The sequence below is a fragment of the Periplaneta americana genome, chromosome 7, assembly GCF_040183065.1.
Source record: "Periplaneta americana isolate PAMFEO1 chromosome 7, P.americana_PAMFEO1_priV1, whole genome shotgun sequence".
NCBI classification, from domain to species: domain Eukaryota; kingdom Metazoa; phylum Arthropoda; class Insecta; order Blattodea; family Blattidae; genus Periplaneta; species Periplaneta americana.
The window spans coordinates 22,144,990-22,170,956 of NC_091123.1; the positions used below are offsets into that span (position 1 = coordinate 22,144,990).

Consider the following 25,967-nt stretch of genomic DNA (forward strand, 5'->3'; position numbering starts at 1 on the left):
CGCGGAGGGCCAGATGAGAAATCACGCAATGGATAGTATTTCTGCATGACACACTATGGAGAAATATCATCAATGCTAGACAAGTCCAAACATTGATAGGTAGAGGGTCCTAGCAGAAAGATCGGTAGGATACTCTTAACCTTTAGTTGTGTAGAGCTTAGAGGTATAGTGGGCCTATTAACAGGACACAACATTCTAAGAAAACACCTCCATGTGATGGGATTGACTACAGGCCCCACATGCAGGAAGTGGAATCTTCTGTCCACATACTATGTGATTGTCCACAATCAGATATGTCCCCTTGGGTTCGGATAGGTTGGGACCAGAGGAAGTAAGGAAAGCAGATCCGAGAGTAATTCTGGCCTTCAAGGAGGCTTCAGGACTTGAGCAAACTTTCCAGTTATCTGGGGCACAGGTGGCCTACATGCACGGGACTGAAAGGACCTGACCCATTTCAAATTTAATTTTATTCTGTTACCGTAATTTTACATGTACAAGAATTGAACATACTGGAAGAAATACTCCAATACTGACAGTGTATACATAACTATATGTGTGTCATTGCAAGATTGCATCCTTCAAAGTAATAGTAAACCTCAATGAAAGAAAAAAAAATAGCAAAGACTGTCAGACAGATGTTTTTGGAAGTGGGGCTAAGGACTTTGCTAATAGACGGTAGTATATTATACACACTATTTAAAGGGTGTAATTGTTATTTTGTTATTTGAAGTGTTGTATCAGTGAAGACGTGTGTTGTGTCAATGAAGTGTGAAATGTGTTGTCAGTGAAGTGTATTGTGTAAGTGAAGTGTGTTTCTGTCATTGAAGTTTCATAGTTTATAGTGGCAGTGCAAAGTATTTGAATAGTGAAATGTTTTTGAAGTGTTAATGAAATCAGGATGGAATCAGTGAAATGTGTCGTAGTTCCAGTGCAGTGAGTGAGTGAGTTGTCAGCGAAATGAGTGTAGTGCTGAAAGGAATTTGTGAAGTTATGAAGGTTTTAGTTCGAACCTAGGGTTAAGATACAAGTTAGATTTACTTTAAATGTTATTTTAAGTGATTGTGCGTCATTTAATTTAGGATGCTCCTTGTTGTTGTTGTTGTTGTTATTATTATTATTATTAATGTATTATTAATTGTATTTTTTGTTAATTGTCATTAAGTTATTGAGTGTAATTAGGTACCACTGCCACCGGGTATATATCCATTTGCAGTATGAATAAATACATACAAAGAAAAGTTGAAAATGTTACAGACAAATATGCAGCAGAAAACAGAGGAGAATCTTCTACTACCTATGTTATGAAAATGTTTTGAGTATTTAGATCAGAACTTTGATTTTAGTTGTGCAACGAGTACAAGCAGTTCAATGACTGTGTTTGGACAAAAAAATCTAATATTGCGGCTTTGAAGTTGCTGTAGGTCTCTTGTTTGTAGAATTTTGTTAACTTCTTCTTAATTGGTTATTTTACGACGCCTTTTCAACTGCAATGGTTATATAGCGTCTGAACGAGATGAAGGTAATAAGCCAGTGAAATGAGTCCAGGGTCCAGCACCGAAAGTTATCCAGCATTTGCTCTTAATGGGTTGAGGGAAAACCCCGGAAGAAACCTCAACCAGTTAACTTGTCCCAACCAGAACATTTTCTACGTGGAAACATTGTGGTTGTATCAACCAACACAGCCCCTGACTTTTTTTTTCTGAAAACTCAACCTTCTTCAATTGAACTAATTTCAGAAGGAATGGGAAGAAATGATTTATGCAACTGTCCTATTTATACCTTAAAACTATAATTCCAGTAATGCTCCATTTTTGGCACAAACATCATGGTCACCCTATCAATTCTGAAATGCATTAGCCACCACGTAACTGTCGATTCATATGCAAGAAGGAAGAGTGCACCAACTCCACGAATACACTCTAGTAATCTAAGTAGCTTTTCTTATAAATGACATTCAATTTCAACATTACATTTAGGCTTTATTAACATGGAAGTTGGAAATATCGTCCTAGTTAGGCCTGTTGTCTCAGGCAGGAAGTTTTTTTTTAGCGTCTCATTTCAACTACTGAAGCTATTCAGAGACGATGGGGTTTATGTTATGGTGATGATAATGAAGCTGTGTTGGAATAAGGAAGTGTTCTGAGAAAACGTAATTTACCCCACAATTGTTATTTTTTCTCCACCAATTTCAGAGTGTGTGAAAAATGTCACAGTTTGGATACCGATTTTCTCAAAATCACTCTGAATATATATGAAACTTGTTTTGAACAAAAAGTGCATGGCAAATGTCTACTGTTTGTATACCTTGCTGTTTTCTGCAAACACGGACTTCACTTGCATTCTGTGGATTGTAATCACATGTACTGACTGACTAATTAATTAATATTTTGCTGACTTCCTACTGTAGGAAATTAATATGAGCGTATTACTATCATTTCATTAAAACATATTTGTAGCACTAATCTGTTTGTTACAAATTGCTTTGTTGTTCTGTACATAGTCTAGATCTATTAATGTATCAGAAAACATCTTTTAACCTTCTCTGTACAACTCCTAATCCTATTAGCACCAAATCACTGCACACTAAGGTGAAGAGCAATGTATCTAACCTCTGCCCCTGCAAATCTGTGTGTTCCCTCGAATTTAAAACTAGGAAGACTTCATTAAATATGTATATCAACTCCGTGCTACAGAGATAGAGCACATTATAAAGTTATAATAAAACAACTTGTACAGTATTAAATTTATTATTATATCAAAATAAAATATCATAGTAATTGTGTCTATTACTTCGATTAACATAGTAATATTAAAATTTAAATTTCCAAATTATAATATACAAACAATCTATTCCCAACAGAAATTGCAAAAGTATTATATTTTGAAAATAGTACCGGTATCTTAACAAGATATTATTTTTTTAAAATCCAAAACCACAAGCTTGTAACTGTCATTATAATCTGAATACTTAAATTTATAAGCACTTCTTTCATTTCTTATGTTCTAATCCAATAATATCAAATCACATAACATACCTACACATAGTGAGTACATTATCAATGATATGTCTGAATGATTTCATAAGCCACCAAAATTTTAACTATTGTGAAATATAATTAATTTGTAAATATTTGTATTTGATTCGTGCTGGATGTTCTACAATATTATTCTCAATGTTTGTTACCATACCGTTAAAATAGTGAGCTAGAAAATAATATTTTTCATCATTAAATGAGAGATATTTGTAAATATATGCTGTAAGATCTGTCCGATTATTTTTACATAACAGATTAACAGATTCCACAGACTATAGACTACATATCTTCTCAATCTGAGAACAGACTCCGACCACTTTCCATGCTATTTCAAACGTGATATAATGTTGAGAAACAGATAACTAAATATACTGTTGCATGAAATATATATAATACATTTTATGCTATTGAAATATAATAAAACGTTACATACAAAGATGTAAATGTTGCATCTAATCCAAGTAGTTTTATGTACACAAATTTTTGGCACTTAATGGAAGTTGGTGATAAGTTCTTAAATCATTCCATGTAACAATGCAATATTAGAGACTACATATTGTATGTCCAACAATCACCAGATGGGAAAAAATTCCCATTGCTTTGTTAAAATCATACCTACATATCTTCTCCAACACAGAAACAGTTTTCGTGAGCAAACGATCATTAAATGAAAACACAACTTATTAAATTAATAATAAATATTCTCAATGTCACCAGTTTGCAGGGAACAACTTCATTGTCGAAGATTTCTGCAATGCCAGTTTTCGACAAAGCAGATGGTTAGAGTGACATTAACTTTGGCACAATCTCTACACAATGCCTTTAACAATTTCCCTTTTTTTTTTTTTTTTAATTGGTTAGACTGCCATGATATTTCCACAAAGAAACAATCTAGTGGCTCAATAATATAAGAAACTGTACAAAAAGGCTCTGAGTTTACAATCTGTTAAAATGGAAAGTAAACTACAAACATAACATGACACAGATAAAGTAAATATAACCTAAAATTTATCTCCATTCAACATTTATACAGCGAAATATAAAGATAAATACCGTAATAACGAGTAGCAAAACAATTTTTTATTGTAAAATAAAAGAAAAACAGTAACATCTAGTGACATTATATTATGGACTTCTGTAACATATAGTCCAATATATCATTACAGCCCTCTCTGAGATACTATGCTTTATTGCACCTGTGGACATCATTTTAAGGTTTATGGCTAGTGATTTTGTTGGAAAAAAATATTTACAGGAACTCACCTCATCAATTTAGTAATATCCAAATGTGCTCATACTGGGTGTCAAGTTTGGCATCCTCATGCTTCAGACATGCATAAATTTTTATTTTCCAGAACGGTGTTCCAGTGCATTCTGGTTCAACCGAACCACTGTTTACGGTAGTAACTCAAGCATACCGTCTGCAAAATCTTTAAACATGTCGTCGGTTATTAAATCTCTAGCTGAACACATACTTTGACATCTCTAAGAAATAAAGCAATATCACAAAATCCGAAGGATATGGGTTTGGTTGCACATACTTACTTACTTACTTATGGTTTTTAAGGAATCCGGAGGTTCATTGCCGCCCTCACATAAGCCCACCATCAGACTTTATCCTGACCAAGATTAATCCAGTCTCTACAGTCATATCCCACCTCCCTCAAATCCATTTTATTATTATCTTCACATCTACATCTCGGCCTCCCCAAAGGTCTTTTTCCCTCCTGTCTTTCAACTAACACTCTATATGCATTTCTGGATTCGCCCATACGTGTTACATGCCCTGCCCATCTCAAACGTCTGAACTTAATTGGTTGCACATACAGTCTACTAAAAATAATAGTAAAAAATATTCAATTCCTGCACAGGACTATGACTGTAGTCTTTATAAATTTATTTATATGCTGAAAACATTAACATTTAATAATGCAGTGGATTAAAACACCGGAGTTTCTGATGCATTCCTAACAGAACAAGACATTGCCAGATGATATGCCATTGCCACAAACAATTTCCTGGAGTATCCCCAACAAATCTTGTCTTTTATTTCTTAAATGCTTATAAGAGTGCAATATTTTAAAGTTATAGGAACGGTTCTCACATTTTTTTTTGTAGTAGGCCTATTAATTGTTTTAATCTTAAACTCGGAGGGGGGCAATTGCTCTATTTGCCACCCTAAATGATGCTTTTGTTAGAATTGCAGCCATTTGAGACTTTCCTAGTTTAAAAGTTAAAAATTTTGAAGTAAATTACAAATGATTAGTCAGCTATTACACCAAAAGGCCACAAATGATAAAGGTAAAGTTTTCCTTTTAGACACCATGAAGACACATGGGGGAATGCACGCAGTGCTTCATGGTTTCAAGGTGATGTGGTCAGCACCACGCTCCAACTGACTTTTTGCTCCCGGTGAAACCTGGCACTTGATTTGATTGGAGGCTGAGTGGATGCCAGGCCATTCTGGAAATTTGGCAACAACAAAAATCTCTCCACAGAGTGAATCCAATCTCTAGCATCACCATTCGGGATTGAACCCGGAACCTTCCAATCCGTAGTCAGTTACTGTACCATCTAAGCCACCTGGATGACTAAAATAAGTAACTGGAAATGTTAATTAAAAGTGTTTCAACTTAATTCTTTAATCACAATGTTAACCGCTAATCCTAACGCAATTACAAAGCATTTCTCATGATGGGACTGATATTCTTAACCAATAGTAATGTAAAATACTGGAGTGTACGTTTGAAAGTGTCACAATAGATTCTGGAGTCTTGTGAATTGTGATTTTGTTCCTTTGCTACAGAATGACTGTACAAATTGGTGTCTGAAATAGAGTGTTGATATAAAGTATGAGTTTGTCTATTACAAGAGTGTCCGATAAGAAAATCCTGTTTCTTAGAGTATAAAAAATACCAAGTTTTTATCTGAGGATCTCCGGAAAAAGAAAGTTTAAGTAAATATTTGAGAATGAGAGGGAAATTGTTAAAGGCAAGATAATTCTTGCATAAAAATATGAAGGATCACATCCACTTTGCTGTTGCAGTCAGTATCACATAGGTAGCACAAGAAGCACTAGTTAGTTGAGCAGGTTACTGCGTTAGAAATGAGTTGTTCTTGGTTAGGAGTCCCGCGCTGCTCTCTGACATGGGGATGACAGCTGCCTTCTGTCTTTCTGGTGCCTTTATTCTGGATTTTATGTTCGGTTTAAGTCCCTTTGACAGATTCTGCATAAAAACAACAAAGCAACAGATTTAATATCTTGAGAATTATGATACATTTGGGTAAAATTTTTATAATCTGAGATATGAATTATCTTCAGTTAATTGAGTTGTGATGTAGTTCTTGGGTGTTTAAATCGACATGGTATAACAACTACAAACATCCATAAAATATATAACCTTCTTAGTCCTGAAACATTTGTTGTTTTATTTTTAAAGTTCAATATATCAATTGTCTAGTTCAAAAGTGTGACAACTCAAAAAAACAAGTTTTGAGATATCTTGAGTTGAAAGTTTCAAATAAATCACTTAGAAAGGAACAGATTTCTGGTTCATAACCACGACAATTAGAAATTCAGGACGAGTTTATCACAATCTTCCAGTTCTTTATTAATATATTTCGAAATGTACTAATAATAAATTAGTAAAGTCCATAGTTATAATTATTTCTAAAGCAGTTTATTTAGTTTTTTTTTTTTTTGGTTCTAAATATGACTTATCTCAATACTGAATCGGAAAGAGCTCCGAAAGGGGCTCTCAGTAGTACAAATAACTAAAAAATGGCAATTTTTTAGTTGTCGCACCTTTGAACTGGACGATCGATATGAAGAGTCCACTGCAAGAATGATGGATGTCATTTGGAGTACATTTTGCAGGAGAAGCAATTGAAAGTTTAAAATGCTTAGCGCTCAAAGCTTAACTGTGATTTTCCGATCATTATTGGACAATGACTATCAGTGTTAATGCCATATAACTCTCTATGTACGTTCTATATGTCTTAAGCTATGCATTGACAGTCTTGGTTCATTTTCGACAAGAAAGTGACATCCATCATTCTTGCAGTGGACTCTTCATATATATTTTTTATTTTGCTAATACTTGTAACATAAAATATAGTATACACAGATAAAATTTAACTCACCCCTGAAAGAGTAGAACTCGTGCTCAGGGGCGGATTCCTGATTATAATTAAGAAATACAGTAGCATCTCTTTTAATTGGCACCAAAGAGACCAGGCTAATTTCGGATAAGAGATTTTGCCGGATAATTGAATAAATACCGGTATCTACAAAAACGTTCATATTTTATGATGCCAAATGTTGAAACTGCAGCCATATGAAGCTCATTCCTCTATCACTTACTCATAACTAAGTAAACATAAAAACTGTGTGGATTTTCCTTATTAAAACACGTCACACAACACGTAATACACTAATTCTAAGTTCGAATATTCACTAAAAATTAAAGCTTGTGCGAACTTTCTAATGTGGCAACACTGACGACCCGAATAAACGTAAAAAGTGTGTGGATTTTCTTTATTAAAACACAGCACGTAACACAAATAATACACTAATTCTAAGTTCGAATATTCACTAAAAATTAAAGCTCGTGCGAATTTCTAATGTGGCAACACTGACGGCCCGAATATAACTAAATAAACATAAAAACTGTGTGGATTTTCTTTATTAAAACACATCACACAACACAAATACTCGTAATACACTAATTTTAGGTTCGACTAATCACTGAAAACGAAATTTCGTGTGAACTTCTTAATGTGGCAACACTGACGGCCTGAACATAATTAAACAAACTTAAATACTGTGTGGATTTTGTTTATTACAACACATCGCATAAGTTAACACAAATAATACACTAATTTTAGGTTCGAATATTCACTGAAAATTAAATTTCGTGTGAACTGCCTAATGTGTCAAAACTGATGGCTCAGACTGTGGCAATACAGCAGATTTAAACTTTTTTTTACCCAGCCAAACGTACCATTGTTTTGGTATTGCCGGTTATTTGGATGCCGGTTACGAGGGATTTTACTGTATTTAATACAATTTGTTTTATGTCTACTACACAATAAGAATATATAAATTAAATTTAAAATGTTTCATTATTTATAAAATGCATACTTAGCTTTTTTAATTGAATATAGAACTATTAGAATTGACCAGATTAGGATATTTAAATATAAATTTGTTGTATATTCTTGGGCCTAAATTACTACTATGATTAAATACCGGTACTGTAGCAGTGTTGCATTTTGATATAATTCTACACTTCAAGACAAGAGTCACTGACAAGAGGAAAAATGCTGAAAAAATTCTGCAGGTTACAGTTAAGGCACAATACAGGTATATTATACCTGTACTATACTTCGGGCTCCTGCACATACATCTTATATCATAATCATATACAAAGTATGATACAGTATACTATACTCCCAGGACTCAGGAGGATATGGCTATTCAAAAGTCAGGACATTTTAGACTATTATGTGACTCTAGTGCCACAATATAATCAATAAATCAACCAAAAATGGTAAAAATAAAAGAAAGCCATTCAAACAAATTCAAAGTTTAAATAAAGATGAAACCATTAAAGTGCTTTGATATAGTGGAATCCATTCTACAATATAGACATTTTTATGAATATATATTTTTTAGAGAAAGATTGAAATTACCTCCTTTAGTGATCCCGGTGTTGCAATAAGGTAGTAGATAGCGTACCCAGGAACCCAGATCATGGAAGAAAAACTCATGCAGAAGCCAAGAACTTCTGCCCAACGTGGGTATCTATATGATTTACCATACGTAGTTGGTTCATAATCCACGCAGTAAAAGATAAAAATTGCCTGAAAAATAACATTTTGAAAGATGACGCTTGTATCATATTATGGGTATTTGAAAATGTTTTTGTGTGCATCCATTTGTCTCACTTATTTGTAGAAGAAAACCATCGTGGAATTAAAACAACAATTAATTTGTGACTTAGATGTCGTCTGTGGGTTTTCATGGCAACATCCTTTTCCCTCTCTTTGTAATCAATAAGACGCTACGGCTATAGATTATAGGTGAAGCATATAGGGAGCAGTAGCGTGTTATTGGTCACAAAGACAGGGGAAGAGATATTGCCATGGATACCCTTGAACGCCTTCAAATGTCAAATCAATTGTTTTAATTCAAATATAGTATCATCACAGTCTAGTATATACAGTCACGAAGTTCAATACGTAGTAAATACGCATCCATAGATAGTTGCTAACTACTAGGATCGCTACTATCGTCTCATTACAGACAATGTGAAATAATACCTGCACAGTCTATTGTTCCTAGTACCCTCATAAACTCAAGCTTCGTGACTGTATATACTAGACTGTGGTATCATAGTGCAAAGATATCTTTATTTTTTAATCATTCATAGTTTAAAAATTTGAATTGGATTTCTGGTTCATGAAGTGTGAACAGAAATTTCATCTTCTTTACTAACAGCGACATACAAACTGTATTTTTACTATTTCCATTCGTTAAAAAATGCATAAGTTTTTAAAAGGGAAGGATTAAGTAAAATTACTCATATCTTTGCTAATTGTTACAAGATCTTAATAATCTGATCTGTATTTGTACAGAAGAATGACATCTTTTTATATTTTCTTATTAGTAAAAATATTGCACTGATACAATTTCAATTTCGAAATTTTCGCGGATATGCATGATTTTAACATCTTTGACACTGCAAACATAATTTTGAGCATGCTGTCTGTCTGTATGTATGTGTACAACAATTTCTACTAAACTCTTGGACCGATTTCATTCATTTTCAGTGCCTACGAATCAATTTAAACAGGAAGGATTGATGTAGACTGTAATATTTTTCATTTAAATGAATCAGTATTTATTTGAAATTAGAAACATAAATCGCAGATGAACTCTAAATCTATTCCAAGTAATTTTATTTCTTAAATTTTGCTTCTTGCAAATGACGAAATGATAATGAAAGAGCTGAGCAGTTCATATATTCCGAGACACCAAAATGTCAGAAATTAATTATTATATACAGGATTATTTATACTGAGCATGGTAAACCTTGTATTTAGAAGCTCTGGGAGTTCGATCCCCAAGGCCGGCTATCCTGACTTTTTTTTTTTTTGTGGTTTTTCTAGTCCCTTCAGGCGAATGCTGAGTTATAGTCGCGACGCTGTTATTCCCAGCATGACTCCTCCTCTTTGCTTACGTCTTAGGAAGTGAAGGCTCTATAAAGTCTATGTAGGTAGTATCATTCGCCATTTTTGTTCTTTCGTTGCCGAGCTACCAGACAAGGAATCTATTTGCCATACTGTTAAACATTATCATGTCGTAGCTCCTATGGTAATAAATCAAACACACTGTAATTCAGCAAAAATTTGTGCGGCAAATAACGTCCTCGTGTGCTTTCTGCGAACGCCAACGAAAGAGCCAAAATGGCGGGCGATTATATTAAGTATTTATCAAGCCTTAGAAAATGCATAATGTCTTCATCAGCGAATCACAAGACGCACACGTTTAAATGTAGCCGACTTGCAACGTGATTGGCTGCCGAAAATTAGAGCGACGGGATTATAGTAACCAATTTAAAGGACCACGATCCAATTCCTCCTCAAATGTAATATTAACTTTTCACCAACACTTCTTATCTACCACCCTATTATATATTGCAATAAGACTACCATCTATATGTGTAAGTATCACTCCTGACAAAATGTGATCTCTGTGATTATGACGATGAACGTCACAGCAATATATTATGTTGCTAGACCTTCCTCATATATTTGCATCAGAAGGCCTTAACCAAACTAATTTCTACAAGTTTCTGGAAAAAAATCACTCTGCATTTGCTAACTCATAAAACCATAATGTGTACAAAACCATAAAAAGGCTACCGAAAACTGTACCAGACATGGAAATTGATAGAACAACATTTCAACAGCATTAAACTGACGTTAAATTCAACATTAAAAAAGTTATTTATAAACACACTAATTGGTTACTATGACAACTGAAAACTTAAAATCGACTAAGCATCCAGACTTTTTAAGATTGCATAAGTATTATGGAAGATAGAGAAATTGATAATGTTTGCTTTTGATACAGTATCGAATTCTATGATTTGATGATCTGTATACAGTAAAGGCACACTTACCACCATCACAACAGGTGCACAGAAAACCCAGCAAATATACCAGAATTTATTGGGGCGGATACCCATCATCTGTTGTACACAGTCAATAAATTTCTGTGCTCCAAAAATCCAAGAAATCGCAATTGTTTGGAAAAAGCACACCCACAGTAAAGACATGCCACTGGCTGAGTAGAAGTCCATCAGCTGGAAAATGTATGCTCCACCCTGAAATGAGGCACATCAATTTCTATTATTATAATCACTGTAACAATGATGAAAACAACAATAATATTAATAATAATATGCAATTTATAACGTTATTATTGTTATTTTTATCTTTGTCATAATCGTTATTGTCATCATCATGTCTGTTTCAAGTTCCTTCTAGTTACTATCAACGAAATAAATAGGCTGACAATTACCTATTTCATTTGAAGAAGCTAATAAAAAGTTTAATTTTTCTTTGGTGTCTTTCATAAAATATGTACAAAAGTGCAAATATTTATGCTATTACAATTAATAAACAGAGGTTTTTACTGATTTATTTTTGCAATTTGAAATATATTTTTTTATGCAGAACTATGTCTACCTCCTCAGTAGATATGGGAGCTAACTTAGGAATTGTCATATAAAAATGTAATCCCCTTGTTCTCCTTGTATCCCTCTTGTTCTTCTTGTCTTCCCCCTTTTCTCTTCGTCTTTCTCTTGTTCTGACTGTATTCCCTTGTTCTCCTTGCATTCCACTTGTTCCCTTTCTACTCGTATTCCCATTGTGCTTCTTGTATTTCCTTTGTTCTCCTTGTGTTCACCTTGTTTCTCTTATATTCCCATGTTCTCCTTGTTTTCCTTGTCTTCTCTTGTTCTCCTTATATTCCTCATGTTCCTCATGTTAAAGGTAAAAGAGAAGATGGAAACGATACGATAAAAGAACTTAAATGGGAAACTTTGGAAAACAGACGTAGGAAAACTAGAATAACATCATTATATAGAGCACATCTAGGTCAGAAAGCATGGGTAGACATAACGGCTCGGTTAGAAAAGCCAACGTACTATGGTAGGAACGATCATGATTTTAAAATCAAATGTAGGAAACAGAAAACGGATGTAGGTAAATTCTCATTTTTAAATAGAACTATAAATGATTGGAATGACCTACCTGCAGCGGTCTTTGAGGGCTGTCCTTCCTTAAGGAGATTCAAGAATAATTTAAAGAGTTGTGTATAAAGTGCAAACTAAAATTAAGGTGACATTCAACATTTAATTTTTTAAGGTGACATGTATTTATCTAGCCTGACGAGTTTACTTTCTTGATTTGAATTGTAAATTATTTTAAAATAGAGTGTAAGAGGGCCTTAGACTAGAAATGTTTAGTTTAAATGTAGTTCTGTTTATAAGTATGCATAAGGATGTAATTATTTGACTTATTTGAACTGTTGTATCAGTGAAGCGAGGTGAGTCAGTGAAGTTATGGTTTTACAGTGCAGTGAACAGTTCCGATCAGTGATAATTTATAGCGTCAATGAAATGTGTTGTATAGTGTCAGTGAAATGTGTTACAGAGTGTCAGTGAAATGTGTGCTAGAGTGTCAGTGAAATCCGTCATAGTGCCACTACAGGGAATGAGATGAGAGTAAAGTGAAAGACTATTGAAACTTATGTAGGGCCTATACATAATTAAGAAGGTTGTATTGTAAAATTAGGTATTTTATTTTATGTTTTATTATTATTGTGTTAAATTGTATTGTGTATTATTATTGTATTGTGTATAAAATTGTATATGTGTTGTAAAATTGTATTGTGTATTGTAAATTTTATTGTGTATTGCTTATCATTTTATCATGTATTGTTGACATTGTATATACACTGCCACCGGGTGCTTGCCCACTTGCAGTGTAAATAAATACATACTGTTACTATTATTTATACATTAAAGGTTTAATATCACTATCGATAATATTTATATCCCGTCAATTATTTATTTTATATAAGTATATATATATATATATATATATATATATATATAAGGACCTATTTTAAATAATTAATTATTGATAAATAGATTTAACAAAAATATATTTTTTATATAAATAATATATATACTAATAATTTAGATTTATATTAATATAAATCATATACATATATATATATATATATATATATATATATATACATACCTCTATTTTTCAACAATAATGCTGTATATTCATAGATAATCTGTATTATATATAAATTAATTATTATAATATAAATAAACCTATTTTTTAGTAAAATAGGTTATTTTATTTAAATAATTAATTTATATATATATATATATATATATATATATATATATATAACCTTATATTAACAAAAAATCGAATTACCAACATTTAATAGAATATTTATTATAATCTATAAATGTAAGACCAACAAAGAAAACATTATCTTAAAATAACAAAAATAAAGTGCCTGAATAAAGGGTTATCGTGATAGGATAAATAAAGTAATCTAAAATTACCTTTATTACATTTAATAGAATTAAACTATTACCTAAAATATCAAAAATTTTTGTGCATCATACACCAAAATGTATAATAAACATACATTATATTAGAAAAGTAAGCTAAATAAGCTAATGGGTTCATACCCCATTTATAGAGGAAATCCTCTCTTCTCTAATGACCAACAATTCAACAAAAATCCTCTTATTAACAACTCTAATAAGAGGTATATTAATTTCAATTTAATCAAATTCATGATTAGGGGCATGAATAGGATTAGAAATTAATTTATTATCATTTATTCCTCTAATATCAACTAATAAGAACGTATACACAACACAAGCCTCAATAAAGTACTTTATTGTACAAGCTCTAGCATCATCAACTCTGCTATTCCTAATTATTAGAAAATCAATAATTGAAGAATTACATACATACATACTTATATTTCCATTTTTCTCCTTGAGTTCCCCTTGTTCTCCTTGTATCAATCTTTGTTCTCCTTGTCTTCCCCTTTTTCTTCTTGCATTCTCCTTTTATCTACTTTTTTCTCATTGTATTCCCCATATTTTCCTTGCATTTCTCTTGTACTGCTTGAATTCTTCTTGTTCTTTCTGTATTCCCCTTCTTCTCTTTTTCTGTGTGCTGTTTATCAACTCTTCTCCTACATACCAGTATTATATGCAGCACAGTAAAGCTATGCACCTATTGATTTTTGTAATTTTTAATGTCGTGGTATAGGTATTATTTTTTCAGAAGAAACATAGCTTGAACTCTTACCATTGATGTTGAAGTACACACAAAAAACTCGCAACATTTGGAAGATTATAGCTACCCTCGTCTTCAGGAGAACAAGAGAGTGATAACCACCTTACATATTTTCAAATATATTTTGTAGGTCTGTTTACGTTTACTGATTAATTTAAAAATATATTTTATAAGTATGTTATGGTTCAATTATTAATTGAAGCGTCGGCTGGAACAACGTTATAAGTTACATTTGGTAAAATTTACAGGAGCTGCAAAAATGTGTACACGTACAACGTTGTTCTTATAGGGTAGCAAACTTTTGAGTGGACAAATTTCACGTACTGCATTGATGGACAGTTGCAAGCCAAAGAGTATAGCAAGGTAACATGACATACAACATTATTACACGGAAACACGCCGAATGAAAATTTTGTAACTTACAACGTTGTTCCAGCCGACGCTTCAATTCTCTTGAGGGAAATTCTCCCACTTCCCCAAGACATCTTATTAATTGATCAATGGACGGAACTATCTGAAAGCTTACCGTCTTTTTTAAAGTTACAAGCAACGAACTACTGCAATAAAGTTGCCTGTTTCTTAAAATGTAACGACTAACTGCAACACTGTTTCCACTTACATGAGTAACCATGGGTATTCCAAGCGCCATCATGACCACACACATTCCGAAAGTGAATTTCTTTCTGTGGGGCCGCAGTACTTCTGGCCAGTTGTCTACCATACCGGTCACAAAAGATTCCACTATGCAGAATTCACTGTCGATGCCCAGTATCTGCAGAACAAAGACATATCATTGTTATTACTAAGTTCAAAATAATTGAACATGGTTTCTAAATTTTCATTACAGAAGTATAATAAAAAGTGACAGGTGTTTCGTACACTCCCATACACTGGCCTAAATTTCACGAGAAAATTCCTTCCCATGAGGACTCCAATTAGAGCGCTTTCTGTAATGTGAGCCCAGGCATGATGTCTTAGATTACGGCGCTATGGTACGGGACTGTTAGAACTGAAGAGAACCAGAAAAAAATTGAGTGGCTGAATGGAATAACGGCCCATCCCAATCTATTTTCAAAATGACAGGTTTCAATTAAGCATGTAATTTTTATGCAATTAATTAACCTAGAGCCCTATAAATTTTCAGGTAGAAAGATTGATGTTTATTGTACGCAATACCAAGCCCAGAAGGATGCAAGGCTTAAATATTTACAATAAAAAATTAGCAATGTTATAGATCTGAAAATTTACTGGAAGAGGGATGGGCCATTATTCCATTCAGCCGCTCAATTATTTACCTACTCATATTTTAAGAAATATATATTACCAATAATGGATTCTATGTTTAGCTACGTAGTAATTGGTTTGGGGAGGAATTCCTAAATATCATATTATTCCATTGTTTTTTCTCCGAAAAATATCAATTCAAATTCGTTTGTCGAAACCTGTTGATTTCCCAACACATTTGATTTTTTACGAATTTCGAATTTTGTGTTTAAAATATTGAAAAAAATTCACAAATTTAACTCTGTTGAATTTTTTCATAAAAATCGTTGTAGGCCTAAGTATAAAGGTGACATAGAAACATTTCATAATACTGGGCGAAATCTGTAGTTACATATTACACTAATCAGATTTTAGATGTATGCAAAGAATTGTTCTTTGACTAGTGTTTTTTTTTTTAGTTTCTATTTACAATAATTTAAGTTATATAACTTAACTCCTATACTTGTTTTTTTGAAAGATGGGACATAACAGTTAAGCGGCCGAACTTGGAACTACAGTGCCATGTTGCCAATATGGACTATCACGCTGCCAGCTGATTGTAGCTAACAATTGTCATTAAGATGTCTGACGTTAAAACATCCATTGACAATTGACGCGAAAATAAGAAAACAATACAAAAATCGACAAAGAATTAAAGACGAAACGTCCCAATGCTAACATTGTGTGCACAATAAATGTCGCCAAGAGAGCTATTAAGCACTCGCCATATGGAAACTGTAAGTTTGGCAACTCAACCGTTGTTACCATAGCAACAGGCCTACCACGCTATGTGACATTCAGTAGTTTTTCCGATCGCAACGCTGCTGTCATGTCCCATCTTTAAAAAAAACAAGTATAGTACCAGTATTATATTATGTAACTGGAACTACCCCAAGCACGAGCTCTTTTGGATGCAAGCTGTATATTTTAAATATGTATTATGTAATTTATAATTTCAATAAATTCACATTCAAATTGAGATATTTATGTCAATATCTTCGTCTTTCCTGGCGATGTTTTTAATTTCATTGTCTTACCACAAGCATGAAGAAAAAGATGGCCGCCCAGGCGGGTGCGCCCGGCAGCTTGAGCACCACTTCCGGGTACGTGAGGAAGACGAGGCCTGGCCCACTCTTGACCACGTCTGCCACCTCGGCACCCTGCTCCTGCGCGATGTGGCCCAGGATGGAGAAGGTGACGCAGCCGGCCAGCAGACACGTCAGCGTGTTCACTACGCACGTGATCAGGGCATCCCTGCGCAAGCAACATGTTCAGGACATTCAGCACTTGATAGTACCACCACCATCATTCTTTGCCAGTATAACCACCACTTGTGGTATAGGTACTTTGGATAGTCTTTGACTGAATGGTCTATGCTTCTCAATACTAACGACATCTATGAGCCATGCGAATAATGACAAGTGAAGAACTATTTTTTCACTAGTTATTAAATTGATAAATAAATAAAAATAAATAAATGTTAGTAAACAACTAAGTAAACAGGCATATAATTAAGTAAATATGTACAAATGCATGTGAATAAATAAATAAATAAATAAATAAATAAATAAATAAATAAATAAATTTGTCATCTTCGTGATGCTAATCTTTGAAAATTATAAACAAATATTATATAACTAGCCTTACCCGTGTGCTCCGCTGTACCCGTTAGAAATAAATATAAAGTAATTACATAATTAAAATAGGACATTTGATCCAGGGAACATTCGTGTTTGATAGAAGGATAAATCGTTTATTATGTTACTTAATTAAAATTGCATCCGAATCATTAAAATGCGATCATTTTGATCCAGAGACATTCATTGGTGCAATGACAATTCCTTTAACATGTTTCTAATTTTTATTACATGAAACCATAATTTAATGAAGATTGACATCATTTAGATTTAATGTGTATATTTTATTTTACTTGTTATAGGTTTCCATTGAATTATGGTAATAACTTAATTTTAACCCTTGTTTTCTACGTATTCAGTAAATGGCGCTTGGCCCACTATGGTTCTGAACCCTTCAAATAGCTTAAATTATATTATATAATATTACATATTATATTATATTATATTATATTATATTATATTATATTATATTATATTATATTATATTATATTATATCAGAAGTTACTGTAATAACATTATAGCATTATGTCCATCTAGAGAAACTACACTTTCCAATGGTGAAATAATAATTAATTATACAAATCGGTTAATTTAGCTTCCGATATTACTTCATACAAACACAGAAACATTCTCTGTAGGCTGTCTTTCATAGCTTTCGATTGTTGCTGTCCAAGGCCCCTTATAGACGAAGTCATTTGTTTTTCAATTCATTACACGGCCTTAGATGGCAGTTATTTTAATTTTAAAACTCATTTATCTCATTAAATATCAGTCCTATCAAAATTTTTCAAGGCATGAAACTTATCGCAAATTATTTTTAAAGAAACTTTTGTTACGTAACATTTTTCACAAAAATCAATAATAAGCGAGATATTTCGATTTATTTAATTCAGGCCCCCTTATAACCACCCTTTTTAAATAATGTATTTTGAATGCCATATAGCCTAAAATCTAAGTTACAACGAACTTAATTTATATTTCAATTTTCAACGAAATCCGTTCGGCCATTATCGCGTGAAAAGGTAACAAACATACAGACAGACATACAAACAAAAATTTCAAAAAAGCGATTTTCGGTTTCAGGGTGGTTAATTATATATGTTAGGACGAATTATTTTTGTAAAATCGAAAATTACCAGAAAAATTTCGGCTACAGATTTATTATTAGTTAGATATTCAGAACCGCTGGAGTAGGGTTGCCAGATTTTGAAATGCAAAATAAGGAACACCTTTCGTCCACATTCGGTTTCTTAAAAAAAAAAAAAAAAAACATTGAGTGTATAAGAAGAAGTTTTTGCCCAAACGCAGGGCTTTCACTACAAACCCAGCATTCTCCAATCTTTCCTATTTTCTGTCTTCCTCTTTGTCTCCTCATATGATCCATATATCTTTATGTCGTCTATTATCTGATATCTTCTTCTGCCCCGAACTCTTCTCCCGTTCACCATTCCTTCCAGTGCATCCTTCAGTAGACACTTTCTTCTGAACCATTGACCCAACCAATGTATTACATATGGATTAATACAATTAATATTATGATTTATGTATTATACCGTATTGTAATTATTTATTACGTCATGTAATATGTAAACTTACTCTTTCATTTTATATAGTCCTATATTTAACCTTTAACAAAATCTATGAAACATCAACTTATTTAGAGAAATGGCTATCACACAATAAGTTAAGACTAAACACAAACAAGACCATTTGTATAAACTTTAGCCAACATCAATTACACGATCCTGTCCAAATATTTCTTAATAATATCAGGATTAAGGAAGAAAGTTATACAAAGTTCCTAGGCATATACATTGACTCAAATCTAACATGGGAATATCATGTACAATTTTTTAATGAAAAATTGTCCAGATTATGTTATGTCTTTCGTATCTTAACCAAAATATCGCCTGAAGCTTCTATTGTCAATATACTATGGTTATGTACACTCAGTTATTGCATATGGCATAATCATTTGGGGCTCATCATCAAAATCCTTACAGATACTAAAATTACAGAAGAGAATAATAAAAATCATGAAACAAGTTCCAATACGGACTGCGAGCAGAGGCATTTTTAAAGAGCTCAATATACTACCGGTCCCCTGTATCTACGTATTAGAAACAGTCTGTTACATCCATCAGAATGCAAAACAGTTTATACCAAACTCTGAATACCATGACTACAACACTAGAACTTCCAGTAATATGCATTTAAAATACCACAGGCTTACCAGAAGTCTTAACAGTATATCTCATAATGGTTGTAAATTATACAACAAGCTCCCCTTACATATCAGGAAGTGTAAATTACCCAAAAAATTTTCAAGAAATCGGTAAAAAATATACTGTTGAAGCACATGCCACTGAGCATAAACGAGTACCTAAATTTAAATCTTGAACAGGAAATGTAACAATCTCTATTTTATATACTGTTATTGATTGCTGTTGTTTTCCCTGTTTACTGCTCCTTACCTTCCTCTTCATGTACCTGGTAGAAGCACAAACTGACAAGATTGTCATTATAATAAAATACACAATATTAGAAAGTGATTATTATGTTGTAATTATAATTGTTGTCATTACTATTGTATTTGTTTACATTACTATTATACCATTGTATCAACATGTAATTGTTATCTGACGATGCCATGAATCCTTGTATTCTGACGGCTAATAAATACAATTCCAATTCCAATTATTTTCCACTTGAATATGTCGTATTTAACTATTTATTTATGTAACAAAACCTTCTTGTAAAATTCACTACAGCGTTCATCATTGTTGAATTATACTAAAAGTTAATTTTTTTATAATGTTTGTAGCATTCTATTCCTTTCATCCTTCCATTTTGTAGCTATTACTGACAATAATCGCCGTAAATGGGGAAAAGCTTATTAAGAACTTTATTACAAGTACAATATTTTTCGGTTTTTGTGCACCAGTTTAATCTATAAAATACACCAATTTTTCTGGTACTGCCATACATACTACACAGCCACCAACCACACTGAAAATGAGACGTAAGTACTGTGAAAACGGAACATTGTGAGTACGGTTCAAGATTCGCGGAATAAAAAGAACTAAAGCCGTATTGTTCCGGGTAAAACTGTAATCTGGGAACTAAAGCAGCGAGTAGACCGAAAAGCCGCTGGGAAGATGATATTGTGAATGATTTGAGGAAGCTAAGAATCACGGATTGAATGATGGTCATACAGAATAGAAGTTCCTGGAAAAAAAATTGTTGAGAAGGCCAAGACATTCAATTTTGAAGTTGTAGTGCCTTGAGGAGGAGGAGAAGAAGAAGAAGAAGAAGAAGAAGAAGAAAACCGTACATCTGGCAATCCTACACCGGAGCTCCTTGGCCGCCGCTTAATATTAGCCTACAGGTTTAACATAAGATAAAGGACATACATGCAGCTCTAATTAGAAAGAGGTACATTTTAATTATCTTGCTGGGAATCGAATTTCGGAATTTATAGCTAAGAGCGCTGCTGCCTGAGCCATAGCAGGGGTGTAGTTGAAAATATAAATTGGATCGGTTATTGTTGAAAGGAACTAAGTCCACTTTTTAAAGTTTTGAGATAATCGAAAAAAACTCTTTTGTGGATAATCTATCGAAGATTAAATCAAAATATATTGTACATATGAAATATATGTGTACAATGTATTTTGGTTTAATCTTCGATAGATTATCCACAAAAAAGTTTTTTTCGATTATCTCAAAACTTTAAAAAGTTCGTCCGGCACCGTGGATTGTGTCCCGGCATAGCTCAGTTGGAAAGAGCACTCAGCGCGTAGAGCTGAGAGGTCCCGGGTTCGATTCCCGGTGCCGGAACGAATTTTTCTCGAATAAAATTGTGATAATAGACATTGGCTACTTCATAGTAGTCGTGTAATATTCAATGAGGTGGGCGAGACCTCATATATGATGAATATGTGATGTTTTAAAAAGTGGACTTAGTTCTTTTCAACAATAACCGATTCAATTCCTCTATGCATAAGATGAAGTAAGTTCTGTGAAATGTAATTGCGCCACTCACTTGTAGCAGTTGTGGTGGAACTTGTTGTACGAGCCCAGAGCTGGCAGGGCACCTGTGCCGATGCTGTACGCGAAAAAGATCTGTGTGGCGCCGTCGATCCAGGGACCCGGCCCTAGCAGCTCCTCCCACCTCGGAGTCACGTAGTACAGCAGGCCCTGGTCAGCGCCTTCCAGAGTCACGGCGCGTACCAGCAGCACGAACAACACGGCGTACGGGAACAGCGCCGTGAACCAGATGATCTGCAACACACATATAGTGCGGCTCGCAGTATAGTCATAGTGTTGGGTACATACCAGTACAATGGGCAAATCATTGTACAGAGTGATTTATATAGAACTGACACATTTCTTTCATTAATTGTTTCAAAACGAATTGTGCTAGGGACAACTTATTATACCTAAAATGTAGAGGAATTTTGGGAGATTATTTACCTCTATAGCAAATGTTGTCCGGCGTTGTCAAATCCGGAGATCTCGGTGGCCACAGGTTCCTGGAAATTATTCGGTCGTCACATAACCAGATAAATGGAACCATGCTTCATCTGTGAACCATGTGATGGAAAATATGGCAGGATTTTGCACAATGAACGTCTAAAACCAACGACAATAAGTCACTAGATGCGCAGATGTTTGTCATTTGATATTAATTTTTTTTAATTAATAATTTCTGCTGATTGAACTTCATAATGCATTATTTAAACATTTGATTTAGCAAAGTATTATCATAATATCTACGTACTACTACGTCTGCTATCCTGACAGTCGATCCGTTTTAGAAATTCCCGTGAATGTATGTATTTATTTACACTGCAAGTGGGCAAGCACCCGGTGGCAGTGGTATATACAATTGTGTTTATGTTGTATTCCTATTGTTGGCAGCTGTTTTCGACATTTTGTGTCAACGTGAAAATTCAGTACACATTAAATCAACGACTCTTCCTTGTGAAGCAATACTGGATTACGAATTCAATTACAGCTACTCAAAGGGCATACCAGAGAGAATTTGGTGTTCGCAATCCTCCCAAAAGAAACACAATACTGGGACTGGTAAACAAATTGGAAACAACTGGATCTCTGGTGAGTGAAAAGGGCAAGCATCGTTCATCTAGGCTTCCCACGGTTGTTGTTGACGTAAGAGCACGACTGGAGCAGTCGCCCAAAAAATCATTAAGACGTTTGTCGCAGGAGACAGGGTACACCTACTCAATGTGTCAGAGAGCCTAAAGCCATATAGGGTTACGGTTGTTCATCAGCTACAGGAACCAGATAAGGATAAAAGATTGAATTATTGTCGTTGGTTTCAGACGTTCATTGTGCAAAATCCTGCCATATTGTCCATCACATGGTTCACAGATGAAGCATGGTTCCATTTATCCGGTTATGTGACGACCGAATAATTTCCAGGAACCTGTGGCCACCGAGATCTCCGGATTTGACAACGCCGGACAACATTTGCTATAGAGGTAAATAATCTCCCAAAATTCCTCTACATTTTAGGTATAATAAGTTGTCGCTAGCACAATTCGTTTTGAAACAATTAATGAAAGAAATGTGTCAGTTCTATATAAATCACTCTGTATGTCACAACTACACTGCATTTATTTTGCTTGGGCTCGTTACAATACGGCAGCCGTGGCGAAAATGTGATCGTGCGCCGAGCCACTGTGTAACCTGCAACGTGCATAGCACCTATGGTGGGAGGCGAACACTCGAAGGGAAAGTGAAGAAACTGTGACTTATTAACGGATTTTCATTTGCCTTATGTCAAGCATTTAAAAATAATTTTATACAATATAAGATTACAAACTAATGTTTAGTACGTGTAACGAAGAAAGAAATGAATAAGAAAACTTAGGACACATTATCACAACCTAAAATTAATTGTCTTCAGAATGTTCTGTGACAGAATTTCAAAATCAGGAATTATGTCACTTACTGCCAGTCGTAGTTGATCACGAAGGTATCTGTCTGTCAGTCGTGATCTAAATTTGGTTTTTACTACTTTCATTGCAGAAAATAATTTTTCACAAACGTAAGTTGTAGTGAACAAGCGAAAAAACGAAGCTTCGGATATTTATTTTTTGGCAAAGATTTGAAAAGTTCAACATTTGTCAAGTCCTTACATCTAGCTTTCATTTAACATCACATTGTAAATCTGTGAGCTAACCGCATTATTCGTACATCTGCTGAAAAAGTATCGACTTCAATGGGAAGGATTAATGGCTCTCCCCCCCCCCCCCCGTATTCGACAAATACCGTTTTGCAGTCTAAGAGGTCAAATGACTTTATTGTCAAATGCCTGGCATTAGAAAACAATAATAATAATAATAGTAATAATAATAACACAACCTTTTAATGTTTCATAAGTGACATGTATTATAATACCGTTTTATGTTATACAACCGTTTTCCTCGTAATACTTGTGAACAAATCATACATTTAATATTCTCATCATATGGCAGCAAAAAAAAAAAAAATGCGTCCTCCCATCCTACTTGAAATTTTCGTTTTTGTAGAGGTACATGGTTTCGAGAGAGACATTGCGATGATACGCCAGAGACAAATACAAATGGAACGGAGTTTGACTCCAGTGAGTGAGAGGGTGGGGATTGGGGACGGTAGGAAGCAAGAGAAATGCATAGTCACAATGTGCTTGCGAGTCACATGTTCGCCACTGCTGCTATGCGTGATACGAAGTCGACCGTTCACACACGACGTTCAGAGTTTGGGTATCCACTGTACATGACTAAAAGTTCAGACCAACTATATGAATAGCTTTCTTGTCGGACCACAGTATAAAGAAGATAGGAAGATCTTTATACTGTGGTCAGACTTTAAAATGATATACTACAGGGACATCACTTTATTTTTACTTGCATTTTTATTGTACCTGCGTTTCTGAATGTACTTGACCCCCTCCCCTTTAGCTAATATCCTTGCTCCCGTCAGCCATACAAACTTACTGTCGCTGTTGCATTCGAAGTCTGCTAGCAGTGAAGTAAACATTACAGAGTATAGTACGTTTCAGAAATATGGTTGCGTTTTCTATAGAAGGAAGAGCCTATATTATTGAAGCTTATTACCAGGGGCAGGTATTTATGGAGATTAATTTTGTCATTTGTGTATTTTAATTTTAGTTTCGGAGGAGATTGTTGGAGATTGATTTGTAATCTTGTCGGATATTAATGGAAATTTTGGAAAATACAATTAACTCAGTATGAATATTACTTTCCAAACAATTAACATTAAAGGTTCGTTGGATTCTGGTAAATGTGCGGTATGGCCAGTAGACAATATTTGTTGGATTGAAACTGTATTTAACACACATTCATTTAAAAAAAAAAAAAAAAAAAAAAAAAACTTGCAGCCTCTCAAATTAATACTTTCAAATTATTTGTGAAATGTTTAATTCTCCGTCTTTTGAGTTCACTAATGTAATCAGAACACCTGGAATACTATGCATTGTAGCCTACTTGAATGTATAACAAATTGAAATGGAAAAAAAAGTCCGAAAAAAGAACTCAGAATATGAAATTCGCTATAAAAAGGCGCAATAATAATAATTCGCGAATGTGTTCATATTTCGCTATTAGAACTCTATTTCCCGTTTTGTCGTGATTGTTTTATCCGCATATTATTAATCAGAATCACTTAATTCGTAAAGATTAGTAAAAATCTATAGTATATCTATTAAATGTCGTGATTTTCGAGATCTCCATAAACACCTGGCCCTGCTTACTTCGCACAGGTACGATGTGTAGTATGACTGAATAACTTTATCTGTGTGGATTGAGCAGAAGTGAAGATTAGAGTTACCGAAAGTACGGTAATATGCTGAATAAAGTATCCATTATATAATGAATACAACCGCCTGAAGAGCTGAATTTGTGAAAAGAAATTGTTACTACTCTACTGCATTTTGATAAAATACCGTAAAAGTAATAAACAAACTGAAAATCGTAATATCGTATTTACCTGGAAGATAAATTAATACACTACTTTTCTCTCCTCCTATAGCTAGTAAAATGATTTGTTTACATATTGCACTAGTAACATCAAACTCCTGTAATGGAAGGGGGCAACAGTATTTCCGAGTATAGTCAGGTTAATGTTAAAAATGTTGGTAAAAATAAAGTGATGTCCCTGTAGAACAAGATCAGATTAAAAGAATGGAGCCTTGCCTTTCCGCTGGCGTGCAAACCTCGCCAGATTATGAGGTAGACGAGGCCCCAACCCAGGACTAGACATCCTAGCAGCTCCCACTGCATTCCTCCGAGATCATCTATGCCGTCGGTGACTTGCAGCACTCTCTCTCTGAAAAGAAATGAAGTAAAACGGTTAAGAATGTAAAAATAATTGTATGTCGATATCTACGATGTTTACAATAACTATGATCCATTGATGAGTCTGAAACCAATCTAACGTACTTCTGTACAATCTAAAAATTATATACAATTTAATTGGTACAAAATGTTAAAAAAATATGATCACATGAATCTTTTGCTTTGATTGTGATATCAATACGAGTTGTGGAAGAAAATAAATGGAATTGTTCCTGTAAGCCGAAAGTAAAGA

General features: G+C 33.9%; 1 protein-coding gene across 2 annotated transcripts in view; it reads right to left on the minus strand.

The window, feature by feature from the left end:
* Positions 1-602: 602 nt before the first annotated feature.
* Positions 603-25,967, minus strand: part of LOC138702968 (sodium- and chloride-dependent GABA transporter 1-like) — a 135,939-nt gene continuing 110,574 nt past the window's right edge. For both annotated transcript variants that reach the window (XM_069830408.1, XM_069830407.1), the window contains exons 6-12: positions 25,574-25,706; positions 21,394-21,632; positions 16,751-16,967; positions 15,070-15,222; positions 11,225-11,428; positions 8,730-8,900; positions 603-6,262 (exon numbers count right to left, since the gene is read on the minus strand). In XM_069830408.1, the coding sequence (XP_069686509.1) occupies positions 6,128-6,262; positions 8,730-8,900; positions 11,225-11,428; positions 15,070-15,222; positions 16,751-16,967; positions 21,394-21,632; positions 25,574-25,706 (1,252 nt within the window). In that variant the 3' untranslated portion in view covers positions 603-6,127. The remainder of the gene's footprint in view (positions 6,263-8,729; positions 8,901-11,224; positions 11,429-15,069; positions 15,223-16,750; positions 16,968-21,393; positions 21,633-25,573; positions 25,707-25,967) is intronic.